Source organism: Bombus impatiens, unplaced genomic scaffold (genome assembly GCF_000188095.3).
Source record: "Bombus impatiens unplaced genomic scaffold, BIMP_2.2 scf_2222, whole genome shotgun sequence".
In the NCBI taxonomy this organism is placed as follows: Eukaryota; Metazoa; Arthropoda; class Insecta; order Hymenoptera; family Apidae; genus Bombus; species Bombus impatiens.
In genome coordinates this window covers 1,741,388-1,762,259 of record NT_178641.1, presented here as the reverse complement: position 1 = coordinate 1,762,259, position 20,872 = coordinate 1,741,388, and the positions used below count along the sequence as shown (strand labels likewise).

Genomic DNA, 20,872 nt, shown 5'->3' with positions numbered 1-20,872 from the left:
TTAAAAATACACGTACAAAGTTTTTCTCGCCTAATGAGAGCGAACTTACGCTAACTGGTATATTTAACGACGGCCGTTGGTCAACTAAAATCCGGGGTTCGTTTAGAAATTCCATTCACATACCGCTGCTTCGTACTGCATTTTCGACGTATACTATCGTTCAAAAGTATTCGCACACACACGTTTGCTTATTCTCGATAATACGCGATTTAATTGCGGAACCGCGAATAAAAGTTAGACGCCGGGAAATAAATGGGAGCAGTATCAGCGTATTAGTGTATTTCTTCGATCGGGATTCGATATTTTTACGATGCAAGTTGCGTCGACAAAATGTTTTAATCGATCCAACGATCCACGCGATCGTAGGTATTCGTATAACTGTCAACATCGATCGAACGAACTCAACGATTCTACCATCTAGAAATACATAAGCTTGTTGGTATTCGAGCATTAGAACGCCTCACACGATCGCTTTTTCTCCGGCAAGGCTGGCGCCGTCTGGCTCTTTCTTGTTGAATTCTTCTAATCAAAGAGGTTATCGAGGATTGCGTAGTATCGATCGGCCGTTCTTCTGCTCAAGGACGTAGATTGGAGGACATACATCGCGATTAAGAAGAGAAATCGCTCCAAGTGTAATAGTCGAGAAAGAATCCGTCTTAATGTCACGTTGCGTGAGAAAATCCTTTGAATCCCTCCGACCGTGTCACCATACAATACATTTTCTCTCGTTAATCGCTTCATATGCGTTTTCCTCCTGGTTTCCTTTCCATTACGAACAATGTGTTAAAGAAGCTGGTAAATGCGGAGTACCGTATTACCAGTTAGTAAGCGGTAATATTTTCGGTTTAACGCAGGTGATACAAATTCATTAGCGCGATCGTAATTTTTCATAGCCGCTAATTCGTCACCTAAGGCGTTCGCTTGAACGATCAACGTATTCTAAGGACCGGTTATGAGGATGTATTAGGAAGATAAGAGGATACAGCAGAACAAATGGGCGGGAGGTGAATGTCCGAGCTGAGACCATTTGCTGATATGCCAAGTATCAGCGAGTTAAGACGCTAATCGTATCAACTGACAGTCACCCTACATACCTTACCTTCGTTTCTATCTCTTCGATTTTCAATCGGTTTTAACGTACTTGCGAATCTCGGTATCATTCGTTGCGGTTACAACGAAAAATCATGGTATCGATAGGTTACGTTCTGGTAGAATTTTTGTGCCGGTTGGTCGAAAGTATAGGGTCAGTTTTCCACCCTGATAGACTATATGCTTCGCCGGTGATATGTATAGTAACAATAGTGGGTATTGGCTATGCCCGAGATAGGTAGAGGAAAAAGAAGAAGGGGAAGAGCAGAAAAAGAAAGGGATGATGGGTGAACGGCCGCTGAATGGCACGACCTTCCGAGGAGGCCGGCTGAGCGGCCGACCGGCTGTACGACGTGGTTCTGCATGTGCACTCCCCCGCAAGAAGCTTCCGCGTTCGAAGAAGCACTTGAGGCTAGATGCGCGGAATATCGTGAGGAGCTTACGGTTTTTCGATGTAGGATAGGGCACAGACCAACGTACCATTGCTCGACATCGGGAAAATTCTACGAAATCTTTGCGCTAACGCGCACGGATGCTGCTCGATGCTTGAGAATACGATCCCGGATCATGCATTTCGTTCGTATATTCGCTCGATCGCTCGCTCGTTCGCTCGCTCCGCTCCGCTCCGTTCTGTCTCTCGATAAAGCGAAACCGAAGTCAAACTGTGTATCGAAGAGAAATCGATAGATCGCGGGGCAGTTATTGGTGTGCTTCGAGGCGATATTAAGTCGATTCGTTACGGCGTTACTCGCAGAGTTATCTGCCGAGTTGCATAGCGCGGCAGAAGATAGTGTGCCGTCAGCGTGCATACCTGTCCCTACAATCCACATAATCTTATTTAAGTACGGTTCTAATAATAGTTCGAGCGAACTTTTTACCCCGTCGGTATTAGCGGACGGGGTATGTATATCCTATTTTCTCTCATTGTCAATGAAAAATACCTCGAGCCAGCAAACCGGCTGTACTCTCGCGGCAATACGGCTGCTCGCGTGGAGCTCTCTCAGCGGTGCGCAACGGGGCATAGGAGTGCAGTGACTTTGCACCGCGACTGCGCCTAACCTCGCAGATCGTCCACTAGTTTTCTCTCTTTTCTCCTTTCACTATTTACCTCCCTCTTTCTATGGTGCATTCAGATCCACCTACATCACCGCCATTGGCGCCTCTACGATCCTCCGCAGAGATCCTGCTTCTTGGGCCAAGGCGAGAGCATTGTTGCCAGGAGCTTTTAAGGGCAAAGGCATAGTTCATGCGTTGGAATCGCACCAAGCGTGGCTTGTTTACGATGCCGTGGCAACCAGATTGGCTTTTTCTCCTAGATTGACACGCATGCTTTCGATGTTTCCACCACTATAGAAATCATAGTCGTGGAATTTAAAGTTAAATGCAATGTATCGAGATGTCTCAATTATTTTTCGATACACCAAACGTTTGAACTTAATTCCTTGTTTTGCGAACTTTTAGAAATTAAAAAGTCTGTTTTTTCTTCGATATTGAACTTCGGTTTCAAACGAATTTACATTTGATTCTATGCAGAGGCATTTCGAATAAATTTCTACACCGTTTTTAACCGTAATACTTGGAATCGTGACTTTTAGAAAAATTCTAGCAAACATCTTGGAAAAGAATTCTTACCGCGGCCTTGCCTTTACCGAAACACGTTTCATCGTTTAATACGTACATAGCGAGGCAATGTACCATGCACTTTTAAAACAATGTGCGTATCTGCTCGAGGCATCGCTGCTCGAATCCTTAGATACGAGAGTGGAACTGAAAGAGAAGAATCTCTTTCTTTCATGCAGCAGAGCGCGGCTGTCTTTAGTGAACCTAGACCTCGGAGGCATCCTTGAACTTGACGATACGTGAGGGCTGAGAAGAGAACTACGCGTTGCCACTCGAGGCACTTGTATCCAGTTATACGTGCATACTTCTATTTTCACATATTTCGCTTCGGTTCAAATTTTAGGATAAAGTCGCAAGTGTCAGATGCTCCGTTTCTTCGTTAGTTCGTTTTTCTTAAGTGTTGAGAAAATTAAACTTTTAATTAGCAGAGGAATAAACGACGCGAACTTATTGGACAATTTAATGGAAAATGATTAAATCATCGTTTTCTTCTTCAAAATTCTGCACGACTATCGGAGTTGGTAGCAAACAAGGTATAAAATATTCCGCTGCGAGACGCCTGTTGCATTTGTAATAGCGATGCGACGTTGTAAACAAGCTGAATGTTAAAAATGAAATAATAAGCGTATTGTGACGTCGAGGATTCGTCGTTTATAACGTTCTGTCCTGAAATCTTTCATCTTTTCGTGCACGGTAAAAACATTCAAGAATAATTATAAATTATGATAGTCATGGGTGTCCCTCCGTCAAGAACTCGCGTAATTTAAGATCAACACAAGGAACCCCACCGCGAATACCAATTTTGCATAATCGCATATTCCACTCGGCTCTTCGCTATATCGCGGCAGGGATTCACGCGTGCTTATTTTAGAATGTCTAGGCAATATCTTTGTATAATGGCCAAGATGCATGGACAACCGTAATTGTGCAGATTTAAATGTAAATATGAACAATGCTGCGAGTATGCTAAGTTGGAAATCCGGTAGTTTCACGGTAAGAAGAGGCGTTTTGTATCTCGTAAACTTGCACTTAACGCGAGCTGATATTCTCGTTTGGAGACGTCATATTTAAGCGAGTTTATCACGAGAAATTATTAGATAATCGTGGACTTAGAAACTAGTTATATAGTGTTGAAGTGGTCACCACTTCTAAGAAAACTCTACATCTGGTCTTTTTAGTTTTCTCAAGCACTGAAGCCATTGACAGCGTGTAGACAAAAGATTGCGACGAGGGCAGACCATAAACAGTAGATAGGCGACGTTGGCTTCGGGGTTTTCGGGATTTACTCGGGGTGGAAACCGTCAAACACATCGGTTTATCAATATTCGCGGCTGATTCGCGAATTATAATTTCTTACGAGGAACCATATCTCGCCCAGGGACTAAAGCCGCCGCGTGATCACGAGATATTCGATTCTCCATGAACATTTAGCGAAATATACAGCCATGGTTACACAATATCTTTGGTAACGTGGAAAGTGTCGCGTTTCATGACCAGTTTTCAATCGTAATACTTCTGCGGCTATAGACCAACTACGTTAATGAGATCTTTGTAACGGGATGCGTTTCTTGCCTTGATACTGGTGCTGCTTTACGGAGAACAATAATTACCATCAACCGTATCATTCGTTAGATAACGAACTATAGAAAAACATAACGAATATCGAAATAATATGAACGAAATCGTCATGTTGTAGTATTTACCGCGCGATAAAATTACTTTCTAGCAAGCAATTTTCGATCGAGATTTTTAAAAAACCGGGGCTTTCAGAAGAAATTTTATGAGACTAGGATTACGACACATCGTTTCGATAAGTTCAGGTTGCATCACGTCACATTACGACTACATACTGATATACGTTGTTAATGAGTAGTCGGAGCTCACGGTACTCTGCGGCTTACCGCATGGATACCTTCATCAACTTTTTGATAGCTGCTGAGATCCGCTATAATAATACCGATGATGATGATGATGATAATGATGACAATAATAATATCATCAACAACAATAATAATAATGGTAGTATCTAATCGTAACACGAGCAATATTTTTCTGCAATGAACTTTCTAATCGTTCGTAACTAAGCGTAATTCCTGTACCGTGATCCGTGTATATTTAACAACGAGCATTAAACGACCATTAACTTTATAGATGTTTTTTACGCTCGGGTGCTGGGAAAAAGGTTAAGAACCTGATATATCCATAAACTCAGGTATCGCGAGCAGCAAAGAAATATACAGAACTTTCGTTTTTTAACCAGGGTAAGAACTTTCGTTGTCTTTAAATGTAACAGGCTGTCTTCTCCTTCGTTCTTGCAACAAGATGGATTTATCACGTTTATCTTATATACGGTCCTCGTGTAAAGGCAATGGAGCCGTTGCTTTTCCCTTTTACGTTTGAAATACCGATGTCCGAAATGCGTCATCTCATCTATATTTACTCTAATTATACTTGTTTTATTTCACAAATTCTATCAACTCGGATAATATCGTTTATGATCGTAAAATCGATCACGCAATAAACACGAATTACGTAAGAGTAGAAAACTCGTCGTAGCCTCAGCGACGAATGCACTGCTCTGATTTATATTTTCATGGATCGATGTTAGGGTGTTTGGCGCGCGTTGAGGACAATCTATACGTATCTCTCGGTGACCGCTCTTGCGTATAACGCGGTAAACGAAGACACGCGAATGTGGTTAGATACTCGACTGAAATTCTAGATCCACGCGTGTTTTCCTGGATTATAAATTATTCCGTTCTTCGGAGAAAAGTCGACAGATTTTCATCATCAATTTAGAAAATATAGGCATTGGTCGAGATTCGTCTTTTTCGTTCGTGATTACCATTGCCCCGAATGTAAAACTTGGTCCACTCTCGGAAACACTCGATTATATTGGATGGAATAGAACAATATACGTATACGTAGTAAACGTTCCTTGACAACAATGGTCTCAGTCATTTACCATAATGTCACATTGTTTCCGAGTAGCATGCTCATGGAACACACCCACGATTCTGTTTTACCAGATGGTAAAAAACGGATACAACAGATAAAGCGTACAGCTTTGATGATTATTATAAAATCATTTTCCTTTCTACCGTGCCACAAATCTTGATTTAAAGCAGCGTTCCAGCATTCAGAGACACTCAATTCTTGTCATTCTGAGAACGATAGTACAGTTCAAAATTATATGTTGCATACAACGACTTGAGTGTATTTAGCGATACGTGCGTTTTAATTGATATATATATATATATAGGTCTGATAAACGGTTCGATTTGATATCGTAACGATAAAGTGCAATCGTGTTCTTAAGTATTATATCACTGATATTAGATAATTCAATACCAGACTATATTTTTAAAGAAACGTTAATGAAAAAAATTTATTAATAACATTTTTCTATAATAACATTAGTCAAACTACGCGAGAGACGTCTCAGTACTTCCGCGTATTCGCGGCGGGAATATGATTTACCTTCGACTTTACAATTTGCTCGTTTCAAGTCCAACCGAGAAACGAACAATTTTTTTAACCGATTTATCTTGTACTTGTTTCTATCTCGTACCGTAAATCTTAAAAAGGAATGCATCGGTCTTCGAAGTTCGCGTTGTAACGAGAGAAACGATCGTTGGAATCCTTTCCACGGAGATCTTCTGCGAACGATAGCAATCCAGTGTATACAGGTTGGAAATAGAAAAAACTTTTTTCATCCTAAAGTACGGAACTGGATTTTATCGAACATGGCGAAATTCGGAGTAAATTATGCAATCGTCTTTTCCCGTTGCGATTGTCGTCTTCCTAGAGAGATTGTTCGTCTTGTTAACCGCCTCCACGAGCTACCGCGGTATCGCGGATATATCCACTCGTAGAATTGCGAAGCGGAAAGATCGCAAAGAGGGAGAGAAGGGAAGCGAACTCATCGTTAACTCTAACGGTCCCTCTGGATCTCGGTAGTCCCGTCTCTCTATGATCTCATGACCACGATCTTTGTGCTTTTCCTTAGATTCAACGACGCTTCTCTTCCTCTTCGACCGATCTTTCAAATTTGCGCTTCGATTCTATTCGCGATGTACGTTCTCATTTTAATATCAAACGCCTCGAAACTTTTTCTAGACAAAATTATAACGTCGAGGAATATAATAATTATAGGTTTGCAAGAAAAACCCGATATAAGGTATATTTAATAGATAATATAATAAAGTAAAAATCCAAATCGAAATGAATTTAATTATAGCTTATCTCGTAGGATATAAATTTTGTTTTATCTCTTATCTAGTTTTCTCGTTCCTTCGATGATCCTTCTCTTTCTGTCCGCTTATTTTTCCTCTCGTACGGCTCCTTGGTGTTTTACACGCTACGTAATCAGAGTCGTGACTACCGTTCGTTCGCACGATGGAGCCACACGAGGGATTTCGTTCGAAGCTGTTATGGATGGAGCGAAGCTTAACTCCCGATCAACTATCAACCAAGATCATAGGTTAGTTGGGGTCGGTACTCGTTTAACGCTCTTACCTTTGCCTAGATGTACTGACGGATATCTAACACATCGGCTTAAATGGGAAAACCGTTCTTAGATGTATTCCCTTCCTGACATTTTCTATTTGCAAGCAAAGAGAACGAAAGGAAATGTTCTTACAAATTACCGATTCCATCCTCTTCTTAACGAATAACAAATAATTTCGATTTATAACTGCTTAACGGTCGTAAGAATTTAATACCGTGAGGTACTGTCAGCATTTCGACATTAATGGCGTAATAACGTCCATGAGCGTTGCTTTATGACACCACGTCTAATGATTCGTAGTTAGATTATAGGAGCACCAGCCGATCACGAAGATGAAAAGTACAGTGACGAACAAAAGTATCCGCACCGAACGTTTCTCTACGAGATATCGTACGGTAAACGTAGTTTTTTAAACGTTTTAAAACATCTTTTATCGGCTCCAGTTAGACTATGATATAATTCCTTTTCTTGTGAATTTTATACCGTCTCAACAATATCTAGAAGCAACACAATCTCTTTTGCGATACCGTTCTATAGCTGTATACGACTATACCAGTTACCATGATGTGCACTGACACTCCCTCTATCCAGAGAAAGATTTGCCGCTGCATTTATCGTGGGAATAGAAGAATGGACTCGGTGTTTGAATTCTGCATATCCCTCAACTAGCCACGTTTTATTTCCCCATTTACGTTTCATCCGTTATAATATGACGATTTATCATCGTAAAAATGTATAAGATGGTAATTCGAGAAAGGGATTTTTAAATACGATATTAACCTATATGGTATGACAAGTGTTGCTCACGTTAGTTGAATACGAAACGATCGAAGAACGCCAAAACATAAATGGACGCGTGCAGCATGCGTTTGTCGGTAAATGATTAATAATTCTATCGCGTCCGATGGCTGGTTCCTCGTAAACTCGTTTCACTGGAAACACCGTAACGCTGATCCTCTGTATCCCTATACGTTTCGCAAACAATCTTTGTTCGACGACTAAAAAAAAAAAAAAAAACGTTTCTATTGCGAAATCCATCGCTATTAAAATTTGTACGATCGAAATTGCACCGATATCGGTCTCGCTATAAGCCGGGCTAGATCCTAGATATTAACGTTCGATAGTATTACTTGGTCGTAAAAAGTGTTTGACGTTTTATCTGGTGAAGTAGGTTACGCTATTACTCGGTGGAAAAAAGTCGATGGAGCGAATGGTGACTGCAGGTCGGGTGGTGCAATCTCGGCGAAGTAAAAATTCCGTAGCCTGCGCCTGCGTTCCCTTCCTTGGCACGAAGTTTAAATGTTAGCTACAATAGCGTGCCATGTCAGCTGAATCGTGTCGAAACAAACGGGCGAGAGGTTCGACCGACGGACCTTCTATTCGAGTTAAACCTGCTGTACAGTTTGCATTAATGTTCTTTGGAAAACTATACAGAGCGAAATGTCTAAATCGCTTATCCGAAGGGAATTAGTGGATGCATTAAACCGAATCTGTGTTTCTTCCGCTCGACATTCGCTGTAACTGGCCATTACGTTGTTATTCTTGCCGTTTCTCCGAATCGAGATCGCGAATTTTATCGTAGTTCTTTAAAGTCTCGTACAGAATAATGTAATTATCGCGGAGCTGAACTAATCGGTGCCATAAGTTAGCGTGAATCACATCGTTAGGTTTCGACTCCGCCTCGGCCATTACCTAACGGAACAGCGAGAGTTTCATTAACAAGGTTGAAAGTGCAATTGAAAATCGTTGTTACGATCGCGTTGATTCGAAAGCGAAATTAACGCGTTCTTCGCTATATCGCGGCAGAGGTAGGCAAGAGTTACAATTAACTGTAAGGATTACTTTGTCGGTGGTCCGTCGTCCGCGATTCACTTGAAGGTACTTGAGATGAAAGAACAGCTCGTAAGCCCAACAGTCGATGGTTTCAGTGTTACGAGTTGCATTCGTTAGTTCGATCGGAGGCGATGTAGCGGTCAAAGCAATTGCTTGTAGCCAGCGTTTCAACTGAAGTAGATTTGTACACATTTTGTTTCATCGAAGAGACAGAGAGAGAGAGAAAGAGAGAGAAAAGGAAACGCGTAATTGCAAGTGCAAGGAATTTATGAGAATCCTTACGGTCGTAGTGTCGTTAATGAGTTTTACTACAGCAGGTCTCATGATATCGATAAGTTTCCCAATAATCGTGGTGTCTTTTTTTACCGTAGTCACGTAAGTCGAAAGAGAGCTATTCCAATTCGGCGGTCCACATTGTGCGTTTTTCAACTCTCGCCTTTATAAAAAAAAAAGTATCCTTTAGTTTGCTCTTTCCGCTTAATTTCTAGTACTTCTCGTTTGTACCTACTTTTGAAAGAATGTTGGAATTATGTTGTCCATGATGTACTGTGACGGAGTAACGACGATTTTCTTTGTACATGTCGTCAAGCTGCTGACTATAAATGCTAAAAGTTGTCCAAGCGGTCCAGGTCTTCGACGTACGTTACAACCTGTTATACCTCGCGATCGATAGTATTTTCTTTTACAGATTCCATGTCGCGATCGATTGCGATCGCACATCGAGAGAGAGTAGTAACTGGAAACTGCGGGAATCGGCGCAAAAGTCCATTACGCGCGTACACGTGACTTGTATTTTCATCAACCCTTAAAGGCTATCACGAGTAAAATTTCACCCCGTGCGAATTTCGTTTTAGTACTATCAATCGTGTAATAATACCACCGAAAACGACGATGTTGTTTACTCTTCGCGTAGTATCGCGAACAACGATAAAAGATTCGATTCCATTTGGTTAAACCTGGTTAATTTCTCGATCGAAATGAATTTTCACCCGTGACAGCCTTTAAGAGTTAATAATTACCGCCGAAGTCTGAGATGCTACTTAGGTCGCAATTTTTCGCGGTGGAAAGCGTAGATTGGCACTTGACTTCCCGATCGATCGCAGGTTCGTTGAATTTATTATTTCTAACAGATTCCGGCATGTACTCGTTGACGAAGTTATTCAATTCGATGATCTTGTTTGGAAATGTTTCTAAACAATTAAAAGCCTACACGGAAATACAGTAAATGGTATAAGGGTTAAGTAGAAAGGGATTGTTGTATTTCGTACTTCTTGATGAAGACGCTGGAGACACGAGGCCTCGCCACCTATCTCGGAAGTCATCACGATGTTTCGCAAATAGTTGGCTAATAGTCGTAATTGAATATCTCACGTAAATTTGGATCAACGTTCATCTTGGCATCCCCGTAGGGTGAAAACCAGCGACCACGATTATCGGACTAACCTGCAAAGAATTCGGAAAATTTTCGACAATGAACGATCGCGATCTCCATCGTGGTTATAGGTATGAATATAAGTACGAATGTACATGAATCGATGCTAGCGAACTTATTAATTTTTCCTTACCTCGGAACGAAGTTACTGTTTTATCTCACCGTGATAAACTTGTCGTGAGATATACACTTGATATCCTTTTCTACGTGGCTCCCATTTGCACAGATTTTTCGAGAACGGATCTACGAAAGAGTCAAATGTATAAAAAGAGTATCTACGATTCGTAACATGTAAAACTATATAAAATAAAACGCAAAGTGGAATAATAAACGAAATAAATCAGTAGGACAGTATTTAAATTCCATTTCTATAGACGTATTCGTAAAAAAAATATGAAGTTACATAAAAATTCGTAGCCCGATAATGATATTTCAAGGGAGAGTGTTGAACGAACAACGTTTAATAGCATATTTTTCATAGCGTTGAAAAGGTAGCTGATAGATTCCACAACAGGTATCACGCATGTGGTCGTGTTATTACGACCACGAGTCTGTTTTCTACGAAACAGAGGCTCAAGATAAATAGTGTAACGAGCGATTCGCTGTGCGGTGTATAGAATGTATTCAAAAGCAGACGGTTAATGAGAATGCAATGGGCGCCTTAACTCCACCTAACATCGGCGAGCTGGAAACGGATGTGCTTCCAGATTTTTCCTAATTAAGATGTGGCCGGTGCAACTCCATTACGTAAAGCAACCATCTTGATTTACCGTTCGACTCGACGGCGATCCGGCTGCAACAAAACCTTTATGGTCACGAGAGAATTGGAAGGACTCGAAAAGGTCCGCGGCTCTTGTTCTACCTCCTTCTTCTTCTCTTTCTCTTTTCTTCTCCATGCTCTGGTTAGTCGTCGTCTTCTTCTTCTTCTTCTTCTTCTTCTTCTTCCATGTCTTCCTCTCCTCCGCTGTTCTTTCCCTTCCTTTTCTTTTCGTTTCTTTACGTTCGTGTCCGTAAGTTTTGCGGAGGTGCCGAGGTGAGATCTCCTCAAAGATCTACCTACGATGCACGACCACTATTACTGGCACTGGCAAGGGTTGCCTGGAATGTGATGCAAATTTTATACGAATCAGTTACAGCGCGGACCGTCCAATACCTCTACGAATCTAAACCTTTGATAGGCTCGGTTAAGATCGTTGAATGGCAAGTGGCGATCTTCGGTATAAAAGCAACAGTTTTCATAGGAAAAAAATTCTTCGGGTCTTATTGGAAGTTTTACAAGAAGATAGATAATACAGCAAAAAGATTGCGCTATCTGGAGTGTAAAGACTGATACGGATGTCGGCGGCTGACAGTGTGACCAAAGACGGCCTCGAACAGAATGAGAAGTGGAAGGAAGGAAAAGAAAAACAAGGAGAACAGCCAGAAGAAGAAGAAGAAGAAGAAGAAGTCAGGAGGTATCACGGCCGAAGACATTTCTATGCGCGCCCACTGTCAGCGAAGATAACTTACGACTTGGCGGAATGGTAATGACCGTGGCAGACATTCCGTCCTGTTGCAGATTTAATAGACTCGTCCTGATAGGGGGGTACGAAACATGTCACCGCTCGTGACCAACCGAGTCGAGCCAATGATTTATCTCGATGGACACGTCTTGTCAACACCATCACGATTTTGAATCCCAACCGGGCTACGGAATAGATTCGCTATCTTATGGCATTTCTTATCTCATGTTCCGAAATACCGATGTCATTCACCAGATCAGTTTTCGTAATGTTCTCCGATCCTTTTTAGAATAGACTATACACAGGGACTATACATATTCGATCCTATCGTCGAACATTTCTGCAAGTAAAAAGTAATTCTTATATTCGAATTTAATTATAAGAAATTTAAAAATGACCAAGTACGTAGATTGCGATAATTATAGGTAGTAGACGAAGCAACGTTTGCCAAACAGGTATCTATCTGGTGATTAAAGTACAAGGCGTAAAAACGAATATCACTGGTTGAAGAATCCACTGGTCCGACCAAGATCCGCTTAATCTCTTTGCGATGTAAAATCTTGTTCTTTCACGATCGAGTTCTACGTCTACTTACGAAGACGTCTGCCATTTTTAATTCAATTAACTTGTGGCTATCCGTTCGCAGGTTTGTATAATACGCGCGATCAGTCGGTAAATAACGCTAAATGATTCGATCGCGTATTTGTGCAAAGTATGTAACACGTTGATAGCCGAGCAGGCAGTAGCTCTAATGCAACGTGTTAGCTTACTGGAGCACGCGATCCTGTTGGAGTAATCGTCATTTGCCGCCGTGTACGTATCATCTTATGTATTTCTTCGCGTAATCGCATGCAACTTACTTACAAACACAGATACAGCGTGACCCGTTCAGTGAAAGCAGATTACAAAGATATATTTAAATACAAGAAGCACACTTATGCAGGATTTGGTATAAAACCAAACTAATCGTTAATAATTATGGTCTTTTTATTCCCGCTCATAAACAAGGTAATTGTTAACGATAAAAGCGGTCCGAGGACTGCGATTATAAAAAATGGCGATAAACGATGATGTTTGTTAGAGACACGAGTAATTTACTTCGTGGAGTAACGAGGTCGACGGGGACCAGCGTAAACCTCAATAAAGATAAACTTAGCCCGGCTGCTAAATAGCTATATTTAAGCTCGCGTCTCTTTGTTCGTAAGATTGTCGTACTTACTTAATCGGATTGTTCCGAACGCTACGGACACGGTGTAATTCATGAAACGAATGTGAATAGATTTCATAATAGGAGAAACTCTTTAGTTGCTTTCTAATGGATTCTAGCCAATGAACCGACGTTGTAAAGGGATTTTCGAGTTCCTTTGTTCGTGTCTCCTATTATACCGGCAATTTTCTTAATTCGAACCACACGCCTGTGGAAGGCAGAAAGAGGGAGAGGTAGGAAAGAAGTTAAACGATTTATCGTTGTCGCAATCGCGTTAATTGAGTTGGCACTGAACGCGTACGCGTTGACTCTCGATGAAGCACACGTCGCTCGGTCATGGAAGATTAAAGATAACACACGCGCGTTTGGCGTAGCAACAGTTGGGTTAGGTTTTTCCATGGAATCCGGCAATGCTACGTTTCGTCGTCGAGTTAAAGGACTGACGTAACGAGACGTGACCTGCAACTCGATAAACATAGGTCTTTGAAAACAACGGAAGTTGGACGTGGTCGAACATTGACAGCGATCGGTAAGAAGTCGATACTGTTCTACCGTACACGAGTATAAGTGCGACTGGGAGGTATTAGTATTAAACGAAGAACAGGATGTATAGATTACGGGACATCCTTGTAGAGTAATAAGTTTACCGTGACGTGAAAAATAAAGGGGAGAGATTTAACCGAGTTAGTTTATAGTCTCTTGATTATACCGACCCGAGGCGAGTAGTAGCGCGCGTGTTTCAGAACGGCCTTAGTCCGACCATCTGTCAGCACATCTGCTGTTAGCGAACGATTAGATCATTTCTCGATACCTTTTCATGCTGCAATTACCTTTTCGCAATGTATTACGCATTTGTATCGAAAGATTTATCGACGCGTCGATCCGTGAATCTTCGAATAGGAAAATCGTTAACACTGTTTTGGTTTCTATCGTTGCGCCGATAAGCAGCCGCATGACTTATTATAGGAGGAGCGTTAATACGATGTAAAAGCCAGCCACGGATGAATAACTGGAGGCAGACCAAGGCGAAGATTGGTATGTCGTGAGCTTGCCGTAAAGTTGCAGCGGTGTAACGCCGTGGCGAATCTCCTAGCACCTATCTGAAATGGCATCTGGATTTTTGCAGACACTCGTGTCCTGCGAGCCGCGATATCGCGTATTCACGGTACGTTAGAGGCTCTGCTTCCACGCAGTGTCTTGCACGCTAATTACAACGTATCCGCGGCTGAGATTGAATGCGGGCGATATTTCATATAGGACAGAGCGCTCTTGCTTGCGCAACAACGTCTAATAACGATTGCGAAAGCGATACGTAAGCGAGGTTCCCGCAAGGGGATCGAGGCCGAAGAAAGTACATGCAGTCTGCTTCGTCCGTACAGAGAAAAAGGAGAAACGTATAGTGTCGCGCGATACCGAAACCGCATTATTCGCCGGATAAAGGACGATTCGAAGCTTCCTTTTGCCATTAAAACTTGATAACACGTGTCCTATCTTTTGTATTCGTATATAGCTCGTTTGTGATCGTTCTACCTCCGATTTTCTATTCGATTCGATAATATAATTGCCGTAATTAAGGAATCGTTGGACGCGAACAACTTACACAACGAAGTAAACAGCAAGACGTCGCGTTATGTATGTAGAAAACTCACGACCGAGAACAGAGGCACGATCGTAATTGGTAGTGCATGTGCCTTTCTAATTTTCGCATGGCGCAACACGCGGTTCTTCCTCTCAAGACCGAGCCGATTAGCATTTCTGGCTAATCGCGTTTCTACGAATTTAACTTAATTCCTACCACCTTCTAGATGATATGCACGTTAGGCGCGGCAATATTTCAATTTCGATTCACTATTCATTCGATGATCGAGCAAAAGGGCATATCGAACGTATCAAAGACTAATGGCTTCCGTGACAAAGAATATTTTTTCTTTCTTTCTTTTCTTATAGACTCTCGTAAAAGAATATTTAATTTCTATTCGATACAGTGCAAAAAGATTTTCGCAATATGGCGATCAGATTTTACGTGGTTCGTCAGCTTTCTCATTGATGATTCTTTATTGCGACTCTTGTTTGCTGGCGAGATTCGTCTTGATGGGCCTGCGATTTCAAACCACCTTTATTATAGTCGAAGATCTAGTTTTCTCCGGCTTATCGCGCGGCAACCATCTAAACGTTGTTGTCACGTAAGACCCATCGGGTAGAGATCCACTTACGACGGATGCGCGAACTCGTCCGAGGCATTGTGCACACCATGCGGGATAACCTGGACCTTATACGAGGCTGATTAACTCGAGGAACGTTCTTATTATCAGCGAACGAAACTACGTTACGGGTTTGCCGAAGCATAAACGTGAGTCGCGTTCGTGCTCGGTTCCGACTTTTATCATCGATATCTCGAAACGGTCGAGCCTTGATTTATCATTATGATCGTCTCGATATCAACGACACGGCTTGCCAATGTCGGGAAGTCGTTTCTTTTCGGTAGATAATTCTAAGACATATTTCTCGTTATCGCGGAAGAAGTTAATGGCCAGACGCGAAAAGTTCACGCGCAAAATAATCATCCGTTCCGCATTCCACCCTGCACGATTTCAGACGATGGTAGACGTGATTCGTGGAGGGTAAAGTTTTGGGACGCGGGATACGAGGAAAGGTACTCATTTGCGTGTCCAAAGTGACGCAGCCGCGGAACACGCTCACCCAGAAGCAGGAACATCGTGTTCCTGCCATTACGGTTATTGCGAGCCGTGACAGAGGCATTTAGATTCAGCTGGAATGCAGCTCTGTAGCCGCAATAACAGGTAGACGTAAGGTAGTAACCAGTAGGAATCTCGCTTAAGGGGGTCGGTGTCTTTTCCTGTCTTTTCTTTGCTCTCTTTCTACATAGAATCTCGTGATTCGAGTGATTCGTGTGATTCACTTTCTACAACAATTACAGCAATGCGTTCCTTCCGCTCGGGTAGCATTTCAGATCGAAAAGATAACATGCCGTAGAAATATATCTTGAGAAATGGTATAGCCTTTGTATACAAGATCGAAAGCACGAAACTATAAATTTACGCGTTAGAAATGCCCGATTTAAATAGGATAAATGCGTGCAAGTGGTGGAATATAATTCTTTACGGATTCAACGCACGGCATTCCTTTAAAACACGACGTAAACATTATGATACGATAATATACGATATAAATGACAAATGCACTCGGTGGAGCGCGCAGGCCGCTAATTATGCAGATTGGCACCTAACGTAATGCTCGTTAATTAACCGCATTGCCTATTTTATATGTTCAGGTGGGACGGAAGGACGGCCGGGCACGGCGCCATATTGCCACACCAGAGCTGCCTACGCTTTAAGCAATGTCGTGTGAAACGGTGAGTCGTTTACGATTTATTGCAAAACCACGCGCGAGATTGTACGCTTCGAACATTCGTGTCTTTCGGTTATCGAAAAATATATTACTTTCGATGATGGGTACGTGGCTCGATGAAACGTCAAATTTTCCCCTCGTTGGTGAGATTATTTCAAGACTTTGGAGGATCGACAAGGATTTACGATACAACCGTGAATTCATTGTCCTCGAAGGATCGAAAGGTCGGGCACGAAGGTCGAGACTCGATACCGCGATGACCTCTTTGATCGTGGCTCGTCTTCGGAGGTCGAACGGTTCGTAGGCGTTCCAGGAAGTCGCGATGATCCTCGAAGCCGTGTATGAGCGTGTTGCACATCCCTCCGGTACTTAAATCGCTCCTCACCTATGCTTGATAAAAGCCTAGGTTCCAGTGACGTTTATCGTCGGTGCATATACCTTTAAACGCATACGAGCGTACAGTCTACAGTCTACGATAAGAGTTTGCGCTACCACCGTCATCATCGTTTCCTAACATCGGTAATTTATACTCCATTGTAAGCCCGTCAAGTCCTGACGTCTTCATCCACCAAGGGTGTCTTCGATAATCGCGGTATCCACGCCCACGCGAACGTATCCCACTCTGTCTTTTCATCGGTATACGCGTGCTATTCAATTAAAACGACCATGACTGAGAACATTATCATCGGACATTAACTTTTTTCACTTTTTCATGGGTACGAGTTATTTCCCCGTAGGAAATTATGGCTACATAATGCACAGAATGTTCTCTATCCGGTTCAAAATTCAATTAAACGCGTACGTGATCGCAAAAACAAACGAACGAACGTCTCTCTCGTAACAGTGGATTCGTAGCATTATTTATGGCGCGGCTTGCTTTTGTCCCTCGTCTTTTCTTCCAAGAACGCCGGTTCGTGTTATGCCAGACATGGTTCAGGGCGTGCCATCCACGTGGAGACGCGACTATGGGTTTGACGAACCTTGATAGCCTCTTCTCTCAGAAAGGATATCCGATTCGTGAGCCGATGAATTAGGAATTTGCATTAGTCGATGAAATAGCACGCGTATGTACGTATACTGTACTATTAGCGCTCGATCACACCCGCAGCTTTATCAAAAGGGCAAAAGATATTGAACGTTCCGATGACCAGGGACTGTATCGTATCGCGATCTCCTCGCAACACGTATAAATTCCGTGCTCGCGTGTATCTCTGTCCTACCTGCAACATCTCTATTCTTCGCGGCAACATCGATAGCCTGAAAAACGTTTTATTATACCGCCGATTGTTCAAAGAAGGGACAACACTCTGGAGAAAAAGACGAAGCGTTTGTCTCTCGTCGACGCGGAGTCACGTGCCGAGATAAGTGCTCCTCAATTTGGAGACAATCGAATTCCTCCTCTGCATACAATTCTCGGGGTAACGGTGAGACGCAACGCGTGACATCACGTATCCCCAGCTGGGTGACCAAGGTAGCTTGCTAAACAGGTGGCCATTTATTTTCTTCTCTCATTTCTTCTGTTTACCCTGCATCGATGTACTCGCGCCACGAACACGAGAAAAAGGCAGCCGTTTTCCTTCCCTCCGCAGAAAAGCGATAAATTTCCTAATCCTTCCTTTTTCCAAGTTCTAACGTTACGAAACGGACGATACGTGTATAACGTTGCCCTTTCTATAACTCAGGTTAGGAGAAGGTGAGCAGCGCGCGATGGTCGTTTTAAAATCTCTCGGGGTGGTGTTGGCGAAAAGAACAACCACCCTCGTGAAGAACGTCGATTTGCAGGTATAACGTGCGGCAAAGCCTCGTGTAGGGTTTTAATTACTTTAGACAAATTCGAAACCGGAGACTCTCGCGACGCTGGTGGCCCTCTCGTGTTACCTTGGCTCGAAGACTCGCGCTTGTTAGGTACCCGCCACGCGGTGGTATGCACTGTTGTCGGTGGTATACGCTGCTGTCGAGACGTTGACTGGTTTATTTGGTGGTATCTTAAGTCTTTGCCTGCTGGCAAAATTGAAAATCGAGGATGCGCTTCTATACGCCCTGGTAACGCGTTACCACGGATCGTGTTTCCCGATAAATCGCTCTTCGATCGATGCTGCGCTGCCTGTCTTCTCTCCTAACAATTTTTTTAGCCACGCGGGAACGTCGAAATAATTGCTATGCTAATCGAAGCTGCTGATTTATCAATGGCTTACTTTGTGGATCGATGGCACGTGGTAGAACGTAGATTCGCTTATTTGTTTATCGCGCCACTTGTACACAGCGTATTAGAAGCTAACGTCGCATTACCATTGATTACTCGTTTGATCGTTGCATTATACAAACATGAAACGCGATGTCCCGAGTAAAATTACAACGGCGACCAGTCGGCAAATACTTCGTATCAGGATTTAGGGATGTAACGTAAGATTCTGTAGACACGTGGCTCGAGTTCATACCGTGTAACACCAGGGTGATGCCGTAATAGAGTATCGGTCTGATCATCTTTAACCAATGATTCGTTGGATCCCGAAGCCGTGTGTCTTTTATTACCCTTGCAAATAATTTTTGCAAATTCTCGGATCCTTATCTTGTACGTCTTCGCTGTAAAATCGATCGATTAATGGTTTCCTTGAATCAATTATCGCGTGTTCTATGAAACCATGTGTTCTAATGCTTCTCAGCGGATGTATTATGCATGCAGGTTTATGTTCAACGTACGATAGGAAATCTGGCGAGGTTTTTAAAACGAACAAGTTCACGTCATTTTGCGAGAAGTCTCGGATACCTCGAAGGAACTGACGTAATGCAGCTTCGAAGTTGTCTGTATCTTTGTGTCACGTTCCCTTGGGGCGAAAATCACTCGTTCACTTTCAAATATGCAAATCACTGCGCGCGTTATGCGTCAGTGAACAGAGGAATTTCGAGCGGAAGGCTTGCGAATGAAATATGTTAGCTTGCTCTAACGATATAATTAGTTGCAAATACCCGATAAATAAAAACATTTTTTCACCACCTTGAACAAAGATATTCGACTTACCCTCTGTCAGAATCGATCGATTTCCCTGTAATTTCGGGCAGTTAGTCGACGATCTCTCGTAGTATCGAACGCTATCCGAATATTCTTGCAAACGAGAAAATAATTTCCCTTCTCGAGCTACGAATACAAATTGGTATCGAGTATAGACGGGGCAAAGCTTAGTGTGCGCAAGCTAATGGTTCGAAAGTAATGCCCGCGAACTCTGTGTCCTGGTAGTCATAAAGTAGCGTGCAACAGGGCCCTGGCTTGTTCTACGACTTCTATTTGTAGGTGTTGCTCAAGCGCTGTATACACCCGACGTGTATTATGGTGCACCGCCACTGTCGAGGCAAGTTAATGCTCTATCGTTACTTATTGGCCGCCCGTTGTTGCTGCCGTTGTATCGCGGTTTCGTCCCTTTGATTCTGTCTATGGTGGGTAGAAGAAGATTCGCTGGATACGCGCAAAGGAATGCGAGACATTCGTATTAAATACCGGATCTAGCGATTTGTGGCCAGAAACATCGACAACGCTTTATCCCCCTTAATCGAATATAGTAGCAAAAAATCAACAAAAATGATTTAAAATTATCATAACTGTCTTCCTCTCGTAAGAAAAAAAAAGAAAAGAGTTTTAGAGTGGTCGGACTGCCTCGTCATTAGCCACATTTCTGCGTTAGATCCTATCTATCGATGACCTTGCGGTGTGGCCGACATGTAACGCGAGATCCGTGTCCCATATGCGGGTGTAACATTTTATTTGACACGGCTTGTAGTCGAAAGGACACGTATGTATGTCGTTCATCGAAGACCTCGTCGTGTTTCTGTTAGCAAGGTAAGGTACAGCCTAGTGCATTGACGCGTGATCATCGATCTGGGTTAACGTTTTTAGCGTCGAGTTTTGTCCGTCTGTAGCTTCGTTACTTCGATCGAATTCAATTAGCTCGCATCAGAAACTGTGTATGCATGCAGCTATACTCTTGTAGATTGCAAGATTCTTGTCGTTAATTTTATTATACGACCGTGGCACTCCCATCCCATAATACGTAACGGCTAGTTTACTTTTAGAATTAGTTTTTGCTGATATCTCAAAGATTGGCAATTTTTAATAAACCGACGGTATCGTTATTTAGTGAATTATCGTTTTACGAGATTATCCCGGCCTGTTGAAAGGTACGGTACCACCCGTGCGAAAAAGATATCGACCGACTCTTCTACCTTCTCGAACACGAGATTCTTCTTTCAAGATTCTCTTTGTTCGCCTGCCGCCATGTAGTTTGGCAAGGTAGAGAAGATGAAGGAGTAGGAGGACG

At 42.6% G+C, this 20,872-nt stretch overlaps 1 protein-coding gene across 1 annotated transcript; it reads right to left on the bottom strand.

The window, feature by feature from the left end:
* Window positions 1-6,951: 6,951 nt before the first annotated feature.
* Window positions 6,952-10,499, bottom strand: LOC100746040. Its single transcript, XM_033324328.1, has 6 exons — window positions 10,321-10,499; window positions 10,072-10,258; window positions 9,561-9,795; window positions 9,335-9,488; window positions 9,062-9,223; window positions 6,952-8,911 (listed from the first exon to the last, which is right to left on the bottom strand). The coding sequence occupies exons 1-6, from the start codon at window positions 10,372-10,374 to the stop codon at window positions 8,756-8,758; spliced, it is 948 nt and encodes a 315-aa protein (XP_033180219.1). The 5' UTR covers window positions 10,375-10,499; the 3' UTR covers window positions 6,952-8,755.
* Between the last annotated feature and the right edge of the window lie 10,373 nt (window positions 10,500-20,872).

What these genes read in the sequence shown, in the direction of transcription:
- LOC100746040 (XM_033324328.1), bottom strand. Translation starts at nt 10,374, where the DNA reads ATGACTTCCGAGATAGGTGGCGAGGCCTCGTGTCTCCAGCGTCTTCAT. An exon ending in TCCAGCGTCTTCATCAAGAA is followed by an intron (nt 10,259 to 10,320) that starts GTACGAAATACA and finishes ATTTCCGTGTAG; the next exon opens with GCTTTTAATTGTTTAGAAAC. An exon ending in TCATTAACGACACTACGACC is followed by an intron (nt 9,224 to 9,334) that starts GTAAGGATTCTC and finishes AATCTACTTCAG; the next exon opens with TTGAAACGCTGGCTACAAGC.